This window comes from Ascidiella aspersa, chromosome 5 (assembly GCF_963924565.1).
Source record: "Ascidiella aspersa chromosome 5, kaAscAspe10.2, whole genome shotgun sequence".
In the NCBI taxonomy this organism is placed as follows: domain Eukaryota; kingdom Metazoa; phylum Chordata; class Ascidiacea; order Phlebobranchia; family Ascidiidae; genus Ascidiella; species Ascidiella aspersa.
In genome coordinates, this window is record NC_139451.1 from 16,454,684 (window position 1) to 16,477,110 (window position 22,427).

Consider the following 22,427-nt stretch of genomic DNA (forward strand, 5'->3'; position numbering starts at 1 on the left):
ATAACTGAAACGCTGAATAAAATACGCAAAAGCGCGAAAATATTACGTAGGTCAGCAAACGACATACCTGTAATTGCCGCCGAAACACGTGTTTTTAACAAATTGTGTCAGTGTTACTCATGCGTGACGACACCCAGTGAGTCTTCTATGTAATTAGTATTCTATGGTATTACAGCACTGTTAAGTAAAATGGAATTGTTTAGAGTACTGGTGGTATCATATCATTTCACTGGTGGTATCAATGATACTATAATACTATTATAGTATCATGGGTGGTATCATATCTCATTTCGATCCCTGTACTCACATCTCGACCCACGGAATCTAAAAAAGTGGAAAAATTCAACGAAAAATTGTGAAAAGTGCAACTATTGGTTTGACGTCCAGAAAGCTACAATCCTGAAGTGTTATAAATATTTTGCTTTGTTTTTTTGTATTTTTTTTTGTGTTTCCTAAAAAAATTGTTTGTACTTATACCATAGAATACTAATTAATTAGTATTCTATGCTTATACGTTACCCGGTAAATTTTATTATAACGTTTTTATGTTGTAAATTGACTTGCTGTTTGGCGGCAGTTTAAATTGTTAGTTTGTTTTCCGATTTTTGATTTTCTGTTGGTCGGTTTACTTTTTTACAGTTGGTTACTCTGATAACAACTGTATAATGGAAGATACTTTTCAAGGAGAAAACTCAATCGTTCTTTCAGATTCCGATAACAGGGAATGCAACCTAACATTAAGTTGCGAAAACACTTTTCCGATTCTTGCTTCGACAGCCCAAAAGCAGAATGGCAATAATAATTCCAACAGGTATCATTGATCAATTGGTTTATGCCAGGGGTGGGCAATTTTATTGCTAAGGTTTCAGAGATCAGCAAATCAAACAAAACTGATATTGATAAATATTGTGCGTGTTATTTTGCTATTACTGTTATTATTATTGTGTTGAATTGATACCATTTTGCTATATTACAATTCTGTTATTATTGCTGAACTTACATTATTTTTTTGTATTGAAATAATTTTGAGGCTCTCTGGTACTTTTATTTTTTGCAAATGGCTCTTCCATTGAATATATTTGCCCACCCCTGGTTTATTCCATAGTTTTAACAAGGAAAATGTTTTTTTTTCTATTTGGTACGTAGAAAGCCAGGTTGAAAAGTAAGGCCTGCGCGGGGGATTTATCTTAGCCCACTTTAAATATTTCGAAGCGCCACAAAACCCAATTAAATTAAAGGGGTGACGTCATAAGTTACGTCATATCGTGACGTCATAAAACAATTTAACTTATAAAACCCGCTCTTCCAGATAGAACTCTTGTGCAAATATGCAAGTGAATCTTGGCCATATCGCGGAAAACGCTTAAATTGAGTTTACATTCCGTATTATGCATGGTACGACACCATTTGGCTGATATATTTCCTTAAAATGGTCCGCAAAAACACACATTAAAAATAACACACGTCTTGCCGAACAATGATGGGTGCGCAAGTGTTTGATGGATGTTGAAATGTGACATTAGACTCAAATATAGTCTCAGAAAATAGATTAGATTAGGTCTACATCAAATACTGCGATTGTGTGCTGATTTAATAACTGTGGTAGGATTCTTGACCAGCGCTTGATTTTCAACCGTGCAAATTTTACAAATTAATAATGTTATTACAGCTGCACAAATTTTGGCAGAAATGTTATTACAGCTGCGCAATTTCAAGCTGCAAAATCGTCTACCCCACGCATAATCTAAAGTTTTCAATCTGGGTAGAAAGTAAAGCAAAGAAAGGACTACAAATAGCGCATACCGCAATGCACATTATTTGGGTTATGCTGTAGGTTAATGTTTGGGTTTGTGTGGGTTAAGTATTTTTATAGTAATTTAAAACGCAAATAAAGTTAGCAATAGAAACTCCAGGATGAAAATGTGGTAGGAGTAGGCTTCTTTTACTGAAGTCTGACTATAGACTTTAGTCAGACTAAAATCCAACATGCACAAAGTCCCCAAATCTGACATGCGCAAGCACACTGCACAGTACCAAATTTTGAACCTGATGTGGCCGCAAATACTGTAAATGTGAAATAACATATTGTTGAGTGTTTTCAAACAATGTTTGTGAGTTGATGATTTACATAAAAGTGGATTACTGTATAACCACAGCCTGTAGGGTCGTTTTCCCTCTAATTTTTTTACAATGCCACAATTGCCCAAAACCCATGTGCAAGGCTGCCAAATAGGCTTGGACTGCAGGAAGATGCTTCTGATATCAATATCCGTGCTGATTGATTCACCTGTTTAAGCTATGCAACAGATCGTGTAGTCACTGCGTACAAGTCATTTAACACAGCTTGTCTTTACTTTGATGTCATAAAAATTATGGAATTTCTCCTAAATTGTAAATTGTATAAAAATTGTTTTTAATTTGGGCATTTTTTGTGTAAATGTGGCTTGAATAAAACCAATTTGGAGACTTTTTTTGTCTGCATGCAGCTTCTTCGTTGAAAATTCACAAAAGATTGCAAAATATGTGAGATAGGATTACTAACACTTGACCCACCTGAACCCAAACGCTAACCCGAATCCTAACCCAAATAATGTGCGTTAATTTAATAATTATCGGAACCCTGGGAAAAAAAGCCCAAATTCAGTGGGCATAAGATAGTTTAACGTCCATTGTAAAAAACATGATTAAAAACAAAACTCCAGTGCAAACTTAAATTAGGTTGCTTTTTTGAAAATGAAAGTCCCGGTACAAGAAGAACAAATCCATAGCTAAGTTAACAAAATAACACTTTCCAACGTGAATCTTAACCCTGTTAGTGACCATGTTTTTCAAAACTCATTGTATTGTAGCTCCACAACACTTTAGGCGACTACTTCACTACCGGATTTGAAATGCAACTTGCCAGCTGTTTAGTCACTCCCTGTCAGGCTGGAAGAATCTTGCCAGCTGTTTAGTCATTCCCTGTCAGGCTGGAAGAATCTTGCCAGCCTACTGTTGACGAGCATTTGTGGGCTAAATTCTTCGTTTTTTTTATCGTGCCCTAAACTTAAATGATATGTTCGCCTAAGGAATTTATCAACCTTGCCATGTTTAGACGATAAACAAGACTGTTGTTAACAAGTAAATGAATTAGCAAAAAGTGGCGCAAATTTTTTTGTGACATAAAACAATATATATGGAGTATGCTGAAGTACAGTGAGGTCTAGAGGTGCATATGTCTGCTTTTCTTACTCTAACACTGTTACATAGATAAGGTGTTTTGGGGTGAACTCATGTGCACACATGTAGCTCAAACTCAGATCAAAAATCGAGAAAAAAAATCTTAAAATTGAGACATTTTTTTTTGTTGAGCGATATTTATAATCCAAGTTATTAGAAATTGTGTTTTGAAATTAGAGTCACACTGTGAAGTGCAACATACCACAGTATGGATCGTACCCTTTGGAAACTACATATTTTTGAGATACACAACCATAGCAAAAGGAGGCAGGAGAAATTTTTTTTCGTTTATATAGTTTAAGCCTTAGGTGGTGAAACATGGCCCAGTACATCCTTGATATGCCCGAGGGAATGTCATACCTGTCTATTTAACAGGAATGGCAACTATCATGTTTGCTTTTTTAACTCAATACTTGTCAAATCAAAGTAAAACTGCAAATACACAACAATTTAGTACTTTTTAAACTAATAAACAATCTATATGCTTAACACTGGCTTTTCCCTGCTAAACAACGTGCTTCGTACTTTCGTAACTTTTTTTTAGAATGGCACAAAAAAAGTAATTAATGGCAATTTTAGTGCATAATGTTCCTACATATAAAGCAATTTGAAAACATATTTGATTGAAAATGTGTAGAACAAGCACAAGTTCTTTTTGGAAAATCTATCTTTCAAAAAAAATTTTAATTTAAAAAAAACAACTTTTTTTGCCAATTTCTTCAGTTTTCTGTCTGATTCTTCAGCTGACATAGTTGCCAAGTCGCCAGCTTTCTGCCATACTACTCCCTGTGATATCGGATAATAGGCAATACACGATACCAATTGGTAGTATCGGTCCCCTTCCGATACTAGTGTCAGTGTGATATCGGTGCTATTAGGATACTTAATTATTGTTAACAACTGACAGTGATTAAACTTCTTTAGGCTAAAGCGAATTTCAACCCTAATAACAAAAAGCTACCATTGAATGTTTCAATTAAATCAATTTATTTTGTTTGAGCTTAGCATGACGTCATTGTTATCGAATTGGATTGCAATACTTTTTGTCTAAAATATTGGATATTGGTATAGGATTAAAATGTCAAGTATCAGAAACTCCTAGTCACTCCTAAATTGGTCTACTATTATAAGCATGGAACTATGTGCCTTGCTTTTTTTTTAGCCAATCGTAAAGCAATTATGCAATTACACTCAGTGGCGTATGTTGTGTAGACCTGCCAAAGATTTACAAACCGAAGCTGCCGCTCACACCAGACATACCTTATGATTATCATCAAGTAAAACTCATAGTTAAAAACATGAGTAAAAACAGGATCAGACGTTTTGTTTAAAAGGAAAATATATTTCGCCAAGTGGCATCATCAGTTCCTGTAAGAGTACAAATAAATAAAATCAGAGCGCAGCCATCAACAAACCAATAACATGTTTTTACTCATGTTTTTAACTATGAGTTTTACTTGTTAATATACGCGTCAGCGGAGCAGTGATCGACTGGCTATAACCTGCCGCCAATGGTTTTGGATTCTATAAAGATACACCCTATTATGATTATCATATAATACCAGAGGAAGTTAAAGCTATTCTAAATCGATCAGTTTAACCAATCCAAAAATGTTGCTCATCAATAGAAGATCGTGTCGAATAAGGTTTCTCAACCATTGTCCTCGAGCCCTTCCGGCCAAATATTTTAATGCTTGCTTATATTCTGTCAGTGACATCATTTGTAAGAAATTATTACAGCTTATTCAATTGACATTGAAAAAGCAGTATTTGGCAGAATTTTCACATAGATTATAGCGAATAATTTTGTTTTAATCTTTGGCTATCACAAATTATGCCCTGCTTGCGTCAATAATCAACAGATTCGGTGAGTCTGGGTTGGCTTTTCGATCTACTTGTGATACATAAGGCCTAACCGTTGGTCCAAAAGCAGCTTCAGAAGGGCTACATCACAGTTGTTAACAAAAATATGTGTGTCATCTTTCATTGGCATCCTTACACTTGTATAAAGTGTTGAGTAAGCAAAATATTTCCGTAACTGTTTTATTGTCTGACTGTAATCGTAATGACTAACCTTGAACGCAAATTAAAAATTTAATTTTCAAAATTAGAAAATTTATTCAATTTTGTTGAAATTGTATACTACATTATTTTTATTAAAATATCTGCTAAATACTCAACTCAGGTTTGCTGATATCTATATATCGCTATCACCAGAATATTGGAAGATATTGTCTGTAAATCCATATATCGGTCTATCTCTAATTAGGATTCAATAAAAATACTGCATGGCTTTAGTCGAAAAATTTAGGCCAAAATGCTTGTCACCAGAAGGCTGGCAAGATTCTGCCAGCCTGCAAACTGCCATCTGGTATCGACTGTGATCGGATATTATCAGACATCCCAATTTCTCATAAAAAAATAAAGCCTAATAAAGTTTTTTTAAAACAGATCTCAAACAAATATTACATCAAATGATTTGAGAGGCAGCTATATTCCAAGGCCAAAGTCAAGACTTTCACATTCAAGGTATTTATGCATATTTAATTGAATATATCATAATTGTATACAATTGTGGTCTTATTTTTGTTCTTGAAAAATGTGAAAGGGATGAATGTTAGTAATGTAAGACTTTTACACAGAATTACTTAAACTTAAAGGCTAACTTGCATAATAAAAGACTATAAGGTTTTGTTTACAAATAAATTGCAATTCAAGGTGACAAAATGTTAACTACAGGCTTAGATGTCATCTAAAAAATATTATTGTATAGCTTGGCTAGTAAAGCATAAAAATAATGATTAATTTAAATTCTTTAGGACTACCATGAAAACAAAATCTTCAACAGGGTCATCCGATGATTTAAAAAGTGACAGAAGCTTTAAAGATGATTCATCTTTAAGTATTTTAGACTTTAACGAACTTTCAGGTATAATACACACAGTGTATAATTTCTTTGATGATTTTTTATGTTAAATGTCACAATTCAATTCAATTCAATTCAATTTTATTATTTTGGCACATAACGTTAATACAACAACAAAAGCTATACGATTATTTAATACGCCAGGAGGCACCGATACAACCAACATGTTTACCAGTCAAGGTGCCCCCTTTCACAATATATATTAGCAAACACAAGAATTATTTAAACATATTAATACTATTTATTTAAATTATTATAAGTTTTACTATATCAAATACTAATGCTAAAGAAAAAAACAAGTATTACTGGAGTAGTGAAATAGCAAGTTAGAATAATTGGAGCAATGTAGTTTTGTATTTAATTTTAAATTGGTGAAATGATAATGATTTTAAGTTGATATCAATATTTCTCCATACCACTGGTCCTCGATATCCAAGTGATCTCTGCCCTAGTGATGTGTTTGTGCGAGGTAAAAATAATTGCCTAGTATCCTTTAACCTAGTTAAGTTATTATGTATATCAGAAATTTTAGTAAATAAAGGCTAAATGTGGGAGGTAGAGCATTGCTGTGGAATTTGTGCATAAATTTCCCAAATTCTTATTAATATATTTCTGAAATTTTAAGTAATTGCAATTCTCTAAAAAGTGGTGTGATGTGGCTATCATATTTGCTGAAAGTTATCAATCTAATTATTTTATTATGAAGAACATTGACTGCATGAAGTGTTACTTGGGTGGCACCACCCCATGTTATACTGCAAATGGGAATGAACAAAGCTAAAATATACTAGTCTTAATGTTTCTGTATCTACATAGTGCCGCAGTTTACATATTATTCCTGAAGCCCTAGCTAGTTTTGTTTCAAGTTGTTTTAGATGTTCTGTCCATTTTAGTTTATCATCAATTTCAACTCCTAAATATTTAAAAGAATTTACCCTTTTAATTTCAGTGTTGTTTATCTTTATTCTAAAATTATGCTTTGTTACTATGTTTTGATGGGTCATCAACAAATATGTTGTTTTACAATAATTTAGGGATAATTTATTATGTCTCATCCAAACATCTATCTTTGCTAGTTCCAAATTAATTTTACATTGTAATCTTTGTAAATCCATATCAGAAAAAGAAAGGTATGTGTCATCAGCAAATAATTTAGTATTTAGTGATGATTCTAGAGGGAGATCATTTATGTAAAGGGTAAAAAGTAAGGGACCTAATGTGGAACCCTGAGGCACTCCACATTTTATTGAAGTACATGTAGATTTAACTCCATTAACAACAGTAAATTGTTTACGGTTAGAAATATAACTTTTAAACAGTTGTAAAAGTAAGACCCGAATTCCACAGCAATGCTCTAATTTTTTTAGAAGTATTGAGTGATCAACTGTATCAAATGCTTTTGATAAATCTAGAAACACGGCACATGTAACAAGGCCTTTATCCATTTTACCTAAAAGATCTTCATAAATATTGTATATTGCCAAATTGGTTGAATAATCGCTTCTAAATCCATATTGATGATCAGAGACAAGGTGGAATTTCTTAAAATAATTTACCAACCTTCTATGGAGTAATTGTTCAAAAATCTTTGTAAAGTTGGGCAATAAAGCAATTGGTCTATAGTTTGTGCAGTTTTCTTTGTTCCCCTTTTTAAATATAGGTGTAACTGGAGCAACCTTTAGATAGTCTGGGTACACCCCCTGAAGAATGCATTGGTTGTATAGATCACTCAGTATAGGGGAGATGACAGATTTTGCTATTTTTATAAATTTGATGGGAATATCATCAACAGGTGAAGCTTTTTTATACGGAATTGAGGAAATAATTTCTTCCACTTCCTCTGAAACAATAGGAATAAGAAAAAAAGATGACGATGCTGCCTGTGGCAATGCTGGAGGTGTAGATTGGGGTGTGATGTTTGAAGCCATTTTAAGCCCTATGTTGGAAAAGAATTTATTAAAAGTTTCACAAATTATTTGGGGATTGTCTGTTGTATTATTGGAATCTATATGAATCCGAGATGGTGTTGTTTGTTTATTAGATTTTTTTTATAATATCATTAATAATCTCCCAAGTATGTGCTGAATTGTGTTTATGTTTCTTAATTAAATTTTTATAAGGACTTTTTTTAGCTGATTCCATCATGTGATTAAGTTTGTTTCTATATCATTTGTACTGTAAATAATCTAAATTATTTTGATACTTCTTAGCTATGGTAAACAATCTATTTTTTTTCTTAATTGAAACTAAAATGCCCTTGCTTATCCATGTTTTTTTCTTTAATTTAACTTGTTTCCTTGTGATATTTCGCTCTGGGGCATGTTTTTGTAATATAAAACTAAAAGCTGCAATAAATTTATTAAACTGATCATTAATATCACTACTGTCACATTTGGGTAATTGATTTAGGAGGTCCACTAGAAAATTGTCAGCAGAAAATTTTCTCATGTCTCTAAATTTGTAGGTACTGGGTTTGTAGTCCTTAGTTAAAGATTTTATAATAATAAATGTGGGAAGGTGGTCAGAAATATCTTTTAGGGCTATACCGGGGATTATTTCATTAGTTAAGTCATTACTATAGATATGGTCTAGTAGTGTGGCACTGTGTGAAGTGATTCTTGTTGGCTTACTTATTAGGCAGTTACAACCATAGCTATGCAGATTATCAAAATAATTTTGGACATTTTTTTCCTTGTTCTGTATAAGATCTATATTATAATCTCCTAGAAGATAATATGTGTATTTGCCACTGTTAAGAAAGTGTAAGATTTAAAAAAATTATTTCTCGAATTGTCTAATATCGCATCTAGGATGTCTGTATATTACACCTAAAATATATAATTTATTATTAATTTTAATTTCAACCCATAAACATTCACAATCGTTAAGATTCAAACTAATATCGGATCTAACATTGAACCAAATGTTATTATTTATGTACCCTACACCTCCAGCATTGGTTGCAGCATCAGAATGAATGAAAGTGTAATTAGCTATGTCTATGTTATACATAATTTCCTTATTTAGCAAAATTTTTGTTTCACTAATGGCAATGATATCAGGGGGTGCATCCATCATCTCCAAAAGCTGCTCAAGATGAAACAAATTTTTTTTTATACTTATGTTTATAAGCATGATAGAATTTTTTTTTTCGTTTGCTACAAATAACTGATTTAATAAAATATCATCATAGTAGTTACATATATTATCATCTGATAAACCTTCAACATTTTTATATTTTATGAATAAACTATGACTATTGTAAATGCTACATAAAACTTCATTATTGATATTTTGATAAGGCAGAGCATCACTTAGACAAGAAGGACAGTAGTATGGTTCATTACTTGTAGCTAATTTCATGAACTGCGTTCTTAATATTGACAGACAGCTTAGGTGGAACCACTCTTTGCAAATTTCACACCCTATACGATTATTTTGATTTGCAAGGTTTGTCACAATTTTTACATGGATATTCTATCATTTAGTTCTATCAGTTTTCTAGGAAATTTACATCCTAATTGAAAAGAAGTACATAACAAGTTAAACATAAATATAATAAATAATAAGATATATACATACTATAGTCACCAAGATTCCTATTCGTTAACCTCAATTGGAATGTTGTTGCTTATAAGGTCATCTTCACTTTTAATTGAAATTACTTTAGTTCTTTCGGATTCTCGTAGAAGAATGATCCCATTCCTGGTCCACAGAAATTGATATCCTCCTTTCTTTTTAAATGCAAGACATGAATTGAATAATCTTCTATTTTCTTTTGTGAGGCTTTCATTAATAAATATTTTTGAACGTGTTGACTCGTTTTCATCTGATTTTCCTTTATTTAATTTAGATTTGTTGTTATATACTTCATCCCTAATTCTTCTGGTAGTAAATTTTGCAATGATTGCAGGTGGTCTATTTTTTTATTTTTTTGTCACAATTGCTGTGCTTAACAGTGCTCTGCAACCTATTTCCACTTCATACCAACAGAGCTAAAAACAATTTGGCGGCACAACTACAAAATGTATGTCAATCACAAATAGGCAATGACTCCTATTATGGTATAGGCAGCCAATAGAAAATGAAAATATTTAGGCTATGATTAAATTCACAAAAGGCGCCGAAAATGTTATGCATTACATTCATTTGTCTTTTAGACTCACGTGCAACATCTGAGCACTTCCATCGTAGGAAATTGTCAATTTCGCTCAAATAAAAATTTGACGCTTAACTGGAAAATCGATTTTTTTCGCTAAAATGCGATTTTGACCAAAACGATAACTTTGTCATTTCTTAATGAATTTTGATGCCGTTTCGGCTATAGACTCACATGCAACATCTGAGCACTTCTACCGTAGGAAATTGTCAATTACGCTCAAATAAAGATTTGACGCTTAACCGAAAATCGAGTTTTTCGCTTAAATGCGATTTTGGCCAAAACGATAACTTTGTCAATTCGTAACGAATTTTGATGCCGTTTCTGATATAGACTCATGTGCAACATCTGAGCACTTCCATCGTAGGAAATTGTCAATTTCGCTCTTATTTTTCAGTTTAGCAGACTTCTGAAATTGCTGAAGCCGTAAGTTGTACCCCCTTGCAATACCTGATTAGAGAATACCTTCAAGAAAAAGAGTGGCCCAAATAACTGATAAAAGATTCATTATTTTATTTGTATACGTTTCGGCAAGTGCTTATTCCATCTACAGTGCTGTAGAAATGCTTTAAAAACACAAAAAAAGGAGTTTAACGGTGATAAGGACTACATCGGAAAAATGCATGTGCAAGGCAAAAGTAGGGAATGAGGTCAATGGGAAGCAACAGATGTGCACAAAAAGGAATTAACAATATAAATAAAATAAAAAAGGAACTCAATGATAGAAATGCGCGAATATACCATTGATGTATTAAATAAATACAAAGGGACTTAGACGGTGTTTACATTGATAGCGGGCTTGTGCTGCTTTATAAGCAGCGACTCCAGAAGAAGGAGGCGGTAGCGATCTCGTGACGAGCCCATAAAAGAAACATATGAAAATAAAACAATGAAACTTTTATTAGTTATTTGGGCCACTCTTTTTCTATTGAAGATTATGAACAGATCAGTGTTTAGTGTTCCAGATAATACCTGATTCATGAATATTGTACCCCATTGCAATTACTTGATAAGAGAACAGAGGTCTTGTAATAGCATACCAAATTGTAACCTGACCTTAGTGCTACAGATTTTTTTGCCTAGTTTTATTTTTCGAATCATCTGCCAAGATTAATTACAGTCACATTATGCCAATAATATATTTGCAATGATGTTTTATAGGTTTTAAGCGTATGGTTAATATCCCTTTTACTTCATGGCTTAATGTTTAAAAATATTTGTCATATGTTTGTACTCTGGTGTAGTTTCTAGTAGTTGAGTCAGTAAAAAAATATGTTGATATATATTTTTTTATTTTTTAATCCGGATGATAGAAGGTAACATAGATTTTTAAAAGTTTTAAAAATTAAGAAAAGTCCATGAAATTACACCTGGATTATTGCATAAAATGAAAATAATTGTCTTAATGCTCACCGTATTGCGTTAATTCGACTGATTGTTAAAAAGAACCCCTAAAAATGTGCAAGTAACACAACTTCGTGAAGTCGCGGCATATCTGACATGGTCTTGTGGCACACCGTTTGCGGAGCACTGCTTTGAAACCACTTCTTTAGTATTCACAGTTCAAACAAAGTTGTTACTTGTTGAGAGTCAAACAAAAAGGTGATAATAAAACTAGAAGTTTTTAAGAGCATAAGCAGGGCCCTGTTATATACATATGTAAAAACAAGTAGAACATCTGGACACAAGATTTTTGTTTCAATAGTTTACAATAGAAATAAGTTGAATGTATATGATTTGTTCATAGTTATATATTGCCATGCATATCAAAGTGTTGGGTCACCTAAATTTTCAATTTTAAGTCGAAATCATATTGAGGCAGTGGTAAAAAACGTTAGTTGTCCCGCTTGTCCTAAATTAATGGAAGACTAATTCTGTCGCCATTTGTATTGTAATGGGTTCCAAAGATATACATCAAACGATTTATAAAGTATTGCTTGATTGATCAACCTACGCTTATGTTACGTTTCCTCATAGCGTCCAAACTACCTCTGCTTCATAGGGTTTGCCTAAATATATACTGTACTCTAATTAGGAGTACAATATACCAAATAGAAATGAGTGTAAACGACCATTCTCTGTTGGTTAATATATTTTTATAAATGTGTTATTCTAATCATATTTTAATTATTGATTTGTAAAGATGCACAAAGTTCTGTTAGCCTTGTTCATTTGAACAATAAGTCAAGCAGCATTGGAAGTTGGTTGGATCATTGCTTTTCCAGTGATAAAGATAAGAAGTTAGTTGCAGATAAAGGTAAAAGCATATTTTAATAAACAAGACAAATAAGGGCCAAACTTATGCTAGTTGTCCTGTAATTGTATTCCTAAAAAATTAAAAAAAAATTGATAAATCATTTTTATATTAACTGTTTTTGTAACCAAATCACTAATATACTATTTTCTAAAAAAATAAAATCTTTTAAATTTACCCCCCATATAATTACCCTTTTTAACTATACATGGCCTTTTTAATTATACATGGTTGAATTCACTACATATACACTTTGTACCCTCATTCCATTATATATACCTATTATTCTGCATTAAATTTTCTGTTTTTATTTATCATGGTACATTGTTTTTAAATTTACCACCAGTGTTCCCTCTAATTTGCGGACAGGAAACTCTTTTTAACAACGGAATACCTTAAATGTTTTGTTCTTTACACTTATCACTTTAGCTACCAGATGCAAAAAATATAGCTATTTAGGATACATTTAAAAGTTTGGACTCATTTACTTTCGCCTGAGGCTCGATTAAAATTACTTTAAGCAGTTTTAATTTTTGCATGTATCCAGTTTAAAACTGTATGGACACCTTTTAATCCATTTGTAACTTGAATTGGGCTTATTTTAGCTGAAAACTAATGGATCCGATCCAGTACTGAAGTCTTTATCAGTGTTCCTGTACACAAATTTATTAAAACACGCAAAGCCTTAAACAAGTGGATTCCTTAATTTGAAAGAATCACAACACAATGTTAATAAAATAGAGCAGAATCAGTAAGTTGAACATCATCGCCGAACACTTACAAGTAGTAACTAACAATATGAGCTCCCACAGCGACAAGGTAGTAACACCAACTGCAGTAAGGACAACTACAATGTCAAGGCGCCATGTGCTCAGTGACCTTTGATCGCAAGTCATAGAATGATTACACATTTAAATCGGTCATAAAGCACTTATATAAAAATGCGGTTTTAAACAAAAGCTCACTGTTAATCTTAAGATTAGCACTTATATATATTTGCACATATCACATTAATAAAAATTGGGTACTTTTTTGAAACTTTGGAAGTAAAAAAAATGGGTAATAAAGGTTTTATATTTTAGTAACCTTTTAAAATATTGATCGTTTTGAGTACAGTAGAAAGTTTGCATTTAAATCTGGTAAAAAGTAACATTTTAATTCTTTGATTTTCTCACCTCCTAAATAAAAGTGTATAAGTGACCAAAATTTTGCGTATGTATGTGCAAAAGAAATGCATTTAGTGGGAACACTGAGTTACATCATAAGAGGCGCTTTATTTAATTGTAAAACTCTATTATTTTACTGTTTAGCTGAATCATCACTTCCATTTCTGCCGAAACAATTTCCATTACAAAGGTAGGATGACTCTTTTTCAAATGGCAGTGATGAACTGTGTAGGGATGTTCAAAGTAAAATCCTAGGGGATTCTAGAATTATTATGTTTTCAATCTAGAATAACGAATTCAGAACATTGAATCCTAGTATATTTTTATTAATTATTTAACTCCTATTTTGTTTGGGTGAAGGGTTATTCATAATATACCTTAAAGCAGGGGTCGGAAACCTTTCGTACGCAGTATGCCTGTTGTTTATGAATAATCTCAAAATATCAACAACTTGTGTGCCAAACATTTTTCTATGTTTGTTTTTGCACTGGCAACCTCTGCAGTCAGTTAAGCACAACCCGAGGCGATTGGTACTGAGCATGCACACAAGTTGGACTAGGTAGTCTTACTCGAGTCCGACTCCGCAGCCCTGCTGTGATCTGACATATAATTTATGTATTTTGGTAGATGCCACTAAACCTAAATTCATAAGTTAAATTCTGTAAAGATACCCCAACCCTGCTGAAAAAAAAACGAACTGTCATGAGCACAACAGTGTGCCCGCTATTTTTTAATATTCTTTTGCGCTTTTCAGTCGATACCTAGAAATGTTAAATATTATTTTCGCTTCAAAAAGTTCAGTTTTTCGCACAAAATCACAAGCGTTATCTCGAAAGTTTAATGTAGAATGCCCTACTTCAACGCGTTAAAAACATCACACCACTTTTGGGGCATGTGACGTAATACAGAGGGTTAGTCGTAAATAACAAGTTTAACGCCCACAAAAAATAATGTTAAATACAGCAGTTAAGACACTAATTTGTGACACCAACACTGCAGTTCGGACTGGAAATTTGTGCAACCATTTAGTTAGTTGTACTGATGTAATGATTATGACATGGTAGCGATATAATAGTTGCACCTTTCTAAGGTGGTATAATGTGCATGTTAAATTTTTAGCGTGCCCTAAAAAAATCATCTCTTGACAGGGGTTGCTGACTTCTGTACTAGATTTTAAACCTTTCATTCTGGAATTCTTTGAGATTCAACAACCCTACTCATAATGCATTAGATTCACTATCAAAAGAGTTTTTTTAATTTTTTTAACCCGACTAATTTTTTTTGATATGTGGTAGGTAGGACATTTTACATTCTGTAAATTCATAATAATTTAAGTGTTTGTTGATTAACTTCCAGAGGTGAAGCTGTTGATATGCATGAAAGCACAATACCTTTTCACAATCCTACATCATCGGAAATCAACAGGTTAGAAAATTACCATTTGTTCAACAATGGAATGGCTGCAATATTTTAAAACTAAGAATGACTTAAGTTTGGTCTCTATTCAAAAAGTGCACCAGTGTTCTGGTTTCAACATAAAATATTTGAATTAAATAACTTAAATCAATTAAGGATAAAAGCTTAGCACCAGTCTCTAATTTTGTGTTATAGGTCAATTTTTTTTATTGTCTGAAAGAAGCTATTATATTTTAATTGCAATACTTTTTCAAAATTTTGCATAAGATCTAAAAGATGTTCGTGTACCACCTAAAAAGCCTTCGGCTAGCTGTGTACCTATTGCCTTTTTTCAAACTAAATTGACGCAACTATAAGCGTGGCTGTACCTATTTTTCCTAAAAAATGCCTTACTTAGCCGTTTGCCCTGTTTAGTCAGGCTTAAAACGTTAAGCCTTATTACTTAGGTGATTAATGTTTGACCTAAATATATATTTTTTGACAAAATTTTAACCAATTAGAAATACAAAAATGACATATTGATGTTTGAAGTACTAAATTAGTATCTTGGGTCTTCAACAACTTGTTTTTGATGTTTTTAACTGACTGAACACAATCAGTTAGTTTTTCGGGTTTATGTAAAACTTATAAAAATGCTTAGTTGGTGTTTTTGTCATTTAAAAAAAAATAAACGAACAAGACGCTGGTTATTTTAGAAAAACGTTGTATAAACAGTTGAAAAACAGCATAGAAATAATTTCAGAAAATTAACAAAGAGCTGGTTATCAGAATAGGAAATGGGATAATTGCAAATCAAAAAAGACAGCAAATTCAGTATAATATATTTTTCCAAATCAGAGATAAACAACTCTATAATGCAAAAACGAAGTTTAAGCTGAGCTTAATTTGATAAACAAGGCCTGGGTTTGTTGGGTAATTCTCGAGCTAGTGTCAACGATTTATGTGCAATCGATTTTGACTTGAAATAATTTAAAAAAAATTTGACCTGACGTGTAAATTTTGACATTTTTGAAAAAGTAAAAAAAATAATCACCCTACTTATTACTGTCGTTGTCTTGGCAATGCAAAGTAATCCTAATACACTTCCACTAAAAGAGTAACACTTTAAAGAGGACTATCTGTTGGAAAAGACATTTAATTGACTGGCGTGATATTATTTTAAGCCTACTGTTTTGTTACCATAGTGTTAACATATAACCAAAAAGCAAGGTTGTGTGGTGTGTTTGAAACAGATTGAATAAATGCTTGACTTTTGCATGCTGCACTTGGCTAAGCATGTCATGCATACTATTACATTTGTTTTTAACCACACGTCTGAGGCTGTGGTACAAGATAAACCTTTTTCCCTGCTTCTGTTGGTTTCAACCCTTCGACGCCCTCACAACTCACCAACAAATGAATATTTAGATTCTAGGTTTGCTTGTAAATTTTTTAAATCCTTGTAGTGCGCCACAGCTTAAAACGGTTGTGCATAACTGGTGTAACTAGATGAAAGAATGTTTGTTTTTTGTTTAGTTCAAATGATGACAATTCAACAAAATCCATGCCGAAATCACCATTTGGCAGTGATGATTCCTTCAACTCAGTAAGTGTTAACAACTTTTTCAAATTTTTTCTAATATGCTAAATGTAATTAACTAATAGAGGCAACGTAATCTAATACATAAAGTAAGTGGTTTGCCTATTTGTTGTCCGTCAGCTGCTTGATAAAAAAGTGAATTAGTGGAAGAAGGAAAAACAATTACCAGCCAGACAGACTGAAAAAAAAATGGATATAATCTAAAATATTATTGGGATTTTCTGTTTTATTAACCAGCTAGTTTTTTTATTGCACAACCACAAACAAAACAGCTCTGCTTAGCATTTAATATAAAATTACTCCATATCAGTGTACCCCTAATTTTTTACCACATGCGCAGGTGCCCAAAATGTATGCACAAGGGCTGAAAATCAGTGCGCAGAGTGCCCAAATTATCAAATGTATTAGTGCCCAAATAGGCTGACTCCACTGATTGAACTTCTTTTTGGTATTTACTTTTAGTCTGTTTGTTACGCCCGCCGCGTCTTGTGCACTGGGGCCTGGCCCCTGACCCCATACAGTTGCCCGGCGGGTTACCGCGTAAGTTCTTGTTGGTTTGCGAAGGTTTCTGGCTAGATATGCTACCTGTCAAAACCACAACTAAAATACCAAAAAAAAGTATATTGTTACAATGTGCAGTAAAACGTTATCAAATAGCATTAATGAACGTATATTTATTTTCAAGTTAATGTGAGACAGACAGCTACCGCTTATTGCAGCGACTGTCGGCTAAGACTGCGCAAATGACTTCTAGAGAATGTCGCAAAGCCTCTAAGACACTAGATTTTTGGTTACAATGGACTGAGATGGAGCAGCATGTGCAATGTGCATATCAAGACAGGCATTGCTCAAATTTTAAATAGAATTAAGTCTTTTTTTTCAGTGTAGCCTGCTCTAGTCACCCATTGGACTAAAAAAAAACTTTTTGCAGTGGTTTTAACAGTAATCAATTTTCACATTGGAACGGGTTTCTAATTTATCTTATGTGAATCTTTGTTGGGTACAAGGATTATGTGTTTAGGCATCAGGAAACCTACCTGGACATTGTACTATGAACCACCTGAGAATAATTATATAGTGCTTTAGGCCAAACCTTAATAGTGTTGTTTGTTTAATTACCCAAAATCTAGGCAGAGTTTGCAAAATATCACGTTTGTCGCAGTGTATTTTTACAGTAAAGAACTTTTGTTGGATGCAGTTTAGAACCATGATTACTGTTTTTTAATACAATCCAAGGTAATTAAGTTATATCAACGGAACAACACGAATAGACAAAGCAAGTTTCTTTTTAAGATATAAAATAAAACACATATAAGTAAAAAAGAACAATGGTGTAAATTACTAATTTTGACACTTTGTTTGTCGGCATTTAGATCAAATAAAAAAACATTTAGCAATTTTTTTGTATATATTTGTTGGTTTTTATCCGATTCCTGTTGTATTTACAACTTACCAACCTTTTTAGTTCATCCCAGTTAAATAGTTGCTTATACAGAATGTAACAAATCAGGACACTGCCTATTTATTTATTGATGGCCGTTAGCAGTCTTTAATTTTTCTCATGGCCGCCGGTAGGGATGTCATATTATACATTAGGGTCTAGAGGATCCGATGCTTTGTAGTATTATCAATATTTGTCCATTACTAGAGTGGTATCACTGCCGACCTGATACCACTTTGTGACATCTATATTATATAATTTTAAGCAGCGTGCTGTTATCGAATGAACAGGTATACACTTGCAGCTAAAGGAAAGTTATTCGAAGAAAATTGATTTCAAATTGGCAAAAGTTTTCCTATGAGGGTTGATGCATTAGACATGAGAAAAGTTTAACACTATTGACTGCACAATTGAACAGCTGCTTTCTGCATCGCAATCACAGAAAAGTTAGCAAGAAGTGAAAGAGACATACATTGTGTTAACTTGTTTTAGAACTTGGATAGGTGTTACTTATATATAATAGCAGCATGGCAAAGACTGTAAATTTGCACAAACAGCATAGAACTATTTTAAAAAGAGATTTAATGTTAACAAAACTACAGGAATTTTGTCGCAATATCTTTGCTTACATACATAAATATTAGCTCATAATTGCACTTTGTTAAACAAAAAATAGTCAGTAAATAAGTTAAGCCTTAGTAGACTATACGTAGGACACTAAGACAGATTTGGTTATTTTTTGTTTGTACACGTCTACTATTGATATGCAAAAGACTTACTTAAAAGAAAAGACTAGCAGCGTACTAATAGTTAGTAAAGTTTTAAACTGGATTAACGTTTTATACTGTTTTGTTTCCCATGTCTGCTAAAAATATTTTTTTTCCTGTCTATTTTCCCCTAAAAGTATGTAGTTTATGTCCTTTAAACGTTTTGCCTATTAGTGTAAATGGAATTATACTTTGTGTTACATTTAGGAATTTGAGTTTAATGAGGAAGAATTAGATTTGGAACTTCTCATAAATGAAGATGAAGCAGACCTGGATCAGACCATAAAAGCATCACATGAGGGAAAAACAAGTCAACAGCATCATACAGAACATGGTAACAAAACTTAGGACAAACGGAATATTTACCAATAAACAGCATAATTAATTGCAGTTGTTTGTAACAAAGCAAGATTGTAGTTTTGAGAAACCCATTTTAGGGACATATTTTGTTTTTTACAAACTATTTTGGTTTGCAGTATAGAAAAACTATGAATCTTAAACTTCGAGTTTTCATACAAAATTTAGCACGATATACATATGCACTATAGGGGTATTGCCACCGCCCCCGGGGCCTTCAGGGGCGGCGAGAACCCTAAATTTTGAACAACGCATATCATTTGCTTGTCCGCGATTTCGCTTGGTAGTTTGCAGGCGGACTTAGTCAAGCATAGCGCTGTGTAACCGCCTAATGGTCGAGGTAATTTTTTAGCAGTAAGCATTTATAACTTTTAAACGGGTTACGCATTTTTTAAAGTGATAACTTGAATTAGACACAAATTTGGCCTTCACGTCTTTCCCGTTAATATTGACATAAATTTAACCTACTCCTTTAGTTGACACAACACGCAACTTTGCTTTTTCGGGGTATATGGTAATTTGCATTGTACACTGTTTTCCCAACAAATAAAAGCATATCGCAGGTAATTGTAATAATTTTGTTTAAAAAAGTTTAAAGCTATTACGTTACAACGCAAGATTTTTTATATAAAGCAAGTACTTTCCTATAACACAAAACATACAGTGCAAAACACAGTTACCTTGAGCTAAAAATATCTCCAAATTAGGAATAAAATAAAGTTGTAAAACTAAAGATTCGCGCCTATCGCAAAAAATTCCAGTTACTGAGAACCATGGCCTTCGGTCTAACCTCTATGCAAAACTTATATCACAGTCAACTGCTCTACCTTGTTTAGACATAAGCCCGAATCCGTCGTAAAAGATTTCAATATTAGTTAAGTGAGCCTATTGGAGACACCGAGAACTAATCAAAATTAGTAGTTCAAAAACTTGCAAATCACATAACCACAAACCAAATTTTACAGTTACTAAACTACCACCCGATCCGTCAGGAATTAGTGCATTTCTAAGCAAAGGTATACAGCAATTAGGGTATCCAAAGGATGGAAAACTTTTAATTTGGGCACTTTTCTGTTGTACGTAGCTTAAATAAAACTAATTTGGGCACTTTTTTTGTCCGTACGTAGCTCGGATAAAACTGATTTGGGCACTTTTTGTTCCATACGTAGCTCGAATAAACTAATTTGGGCACTTTTCTGTTGGTACCTAGCTTAAATAAAACTAATTTGGGCACTTTTTTTGTCTGTACGTAACTCGGATAAAACTAATTTGGGCACTTTTCTGTTCGTACGTAGCTTAAATAAAACTGAATTGGGCACTTTTTGTTCCGTACGTAGCTCGGATAAAACTAATTTGGGCACTTTTTCCAAACTTTCGTGAAGCAAAAATGGGGTACATAATGTATTATATGTAATAATTTTTGCAAAATAGTGATAATGTGGGAATCAGGAGACGACTGGAGGTCGAATTTCAGTAAAAAAAACAACTTATAATTTTTTTTTTTGGGTTGTACGTAGCTTGAACAAAACTAATTTAGGCCCTAACTTTTAATTTAGGCCCTATAAATAAAATAAATTTAGGCACTTTTCTGTCCGTACATAGCTTAAATAAAACTATTTTGGGCACTTTTTTGGTCGTACGTAGCTCGAATAAAACTAATTTGGGCACTTTTTAGTCATAGGTAGCTTAAATAAAACTGATTTGGGCACTTTTTGTCCCGTACGTAGCTTGGATAAAACTAATTTGGGCAATTTTCTGTCCATACGTAGCTCGAATAAAACTGATTTGGGCACTTTTTTGGTCGTACGTAGCTCGACTAAAACTAATTTGGGCACTATTTTAGTTGTACATAGCTTAAATAAAAGTGATTTGGGCACTTTTTTAGTCGTACGTAGCTTAAATAAAACTGATTTGGGCACTTTTTGCTTCGTATGTAGCTTGAATAAACTAATTTGGGCACTTTTTTGTTCCGTACGTAGCTCGAATAAACTAATTTAGGCACTTTTTTGTCCGTACGTAGCTCGGATAAAACTAATTGGGCACTTTTCTGTTCATACGTAGCTTAAATAAAACTGATTTGGGCACTTTTTGTTCCGTACGTATCTCGAATAAAACTAATTTGGGCACTTTTTTTGTCCGTACGTAGCTCGGATAAAACTAATTTGGGTAGTTTTTCGAAACTTTCGTGAAGCAAAAATGGGGTACATAAGGTATTATGTGTAATAATCTTTGCATAATAGTGATAATGTGGGCTTCAGGAGACGACTGGAGGTCGAATTTAAGTAAAAAAACCACTTTTTTTTTTTTTTTGCTTGCTCACTTCCGTGAAAAAAAGTGCGCAAGTGCCCAAAATTTTGCGCAAATGCGCAAAAAATTGCGCTTAGCGGGAACGCTGCTTCTGTTCGCTCTCTTTTACCTGGGAAGATAGTCATGTGTGCGCCTTTCTTTTTTGTCCTAACTCCTTCAAATGAAACAACACAGTAAACAAGCATATCACCTAAATGTTGGTTAACCTAATGCTCTGTGAAGCCCTTGCTGTTGCTTTACGTACCGAACATTATAATCAGGATTCGGTGGTAAACATGGAACCCATTGGATGACTTTTTAACAAAAATTTATAAAGAACTGAAGAAATGTAACTAATATAAGAAATAAAAATATACATTTATGTAATATGATTCAGTGGAAAGCACTATTTAACATCTAGTTGTCAATAATTTCTTTCAAACCTTCTACAATTAGCTCAGCATAATTTAGTTTAATGTAAAATAAATAAAGTGACACGACCTTTTAATTGAGGATCACACATCAAGGGATGCAGGGAAATATACTTCTTTGTGAAATATTTATTTATATGGCATTCAAGAACCGTGTCTCCAGCTTGGTCCATGCAGAAAGAAAGCAAGTATTCTTTAGAACAAAGCATTAAGTGTATTATTTGAATGAATTTTTTTTTAATTAATAAATTTTGCATAGTTTTTACTAAACCAAAATCTGTTCCCTGGACAAACTACCCCTTTCGCATCTTTAAAATTTAGGGCTGAGTTTAGATAATGAAATTTTTAAGCATTTTTTTGAATTGTGGTTTCGATGGCAATATTTTACCAGTACAATGTATTTTTTATTGATAGTTTTACACAGAA

The 22,427-nt window shown here is 32.9% G+C and overlaps 1 protein-coding gene across 2 annotated transcripts in view; it reads left to right on the forward strand.

Moving 5' to 3' along the window:
• Positions 1 to 578: 578 nt before the first annotated feature.
• Positions 579 to 22,427, forward strand: part of LOC146145120 (uncharacterized) — a 71,507-nt gene continuing 49,658 nt past the window's right edge. For both annotated transcript variants that reach the window (XM_083389605.1, XM_083389606.1), the window contains exons 1-8: positions 579 to 811; positions 5,671 to 5,748; positions 6,039 to 6,148; positions 12,448 to 12,561; positions 13,869 to 13,914; positions 15,081 to 15,149; positions 16,656 to 16,725; positions 19,135 to 19,261. In XM_083389605.1, coding sequence (XP_083245731.1) covers positions 666 to 811; positions 5,671 to 5,748; positions 6,039 to 6,148; positions 12,448 to 12,561; positions 13,869 to 13,914; positions 15,081 to 15,149; positions 16,656 to 16,725; positions 19,135 to 19,261 — 760 coding nt within the window. In that variant the 5' untranslated portion in view covers positions 579 to 665. The remainder of the gene's footprint in view (positions 812 to 5,670; positions 5,749 to 6,038; positions 6,149 to 12,447; positions 12,562 to 13,868; positions 13,915 to 15,080; positions 15,150 to 16,655; positions 16,726 to 19,134; positions 19,262 to 22,427) is intronic.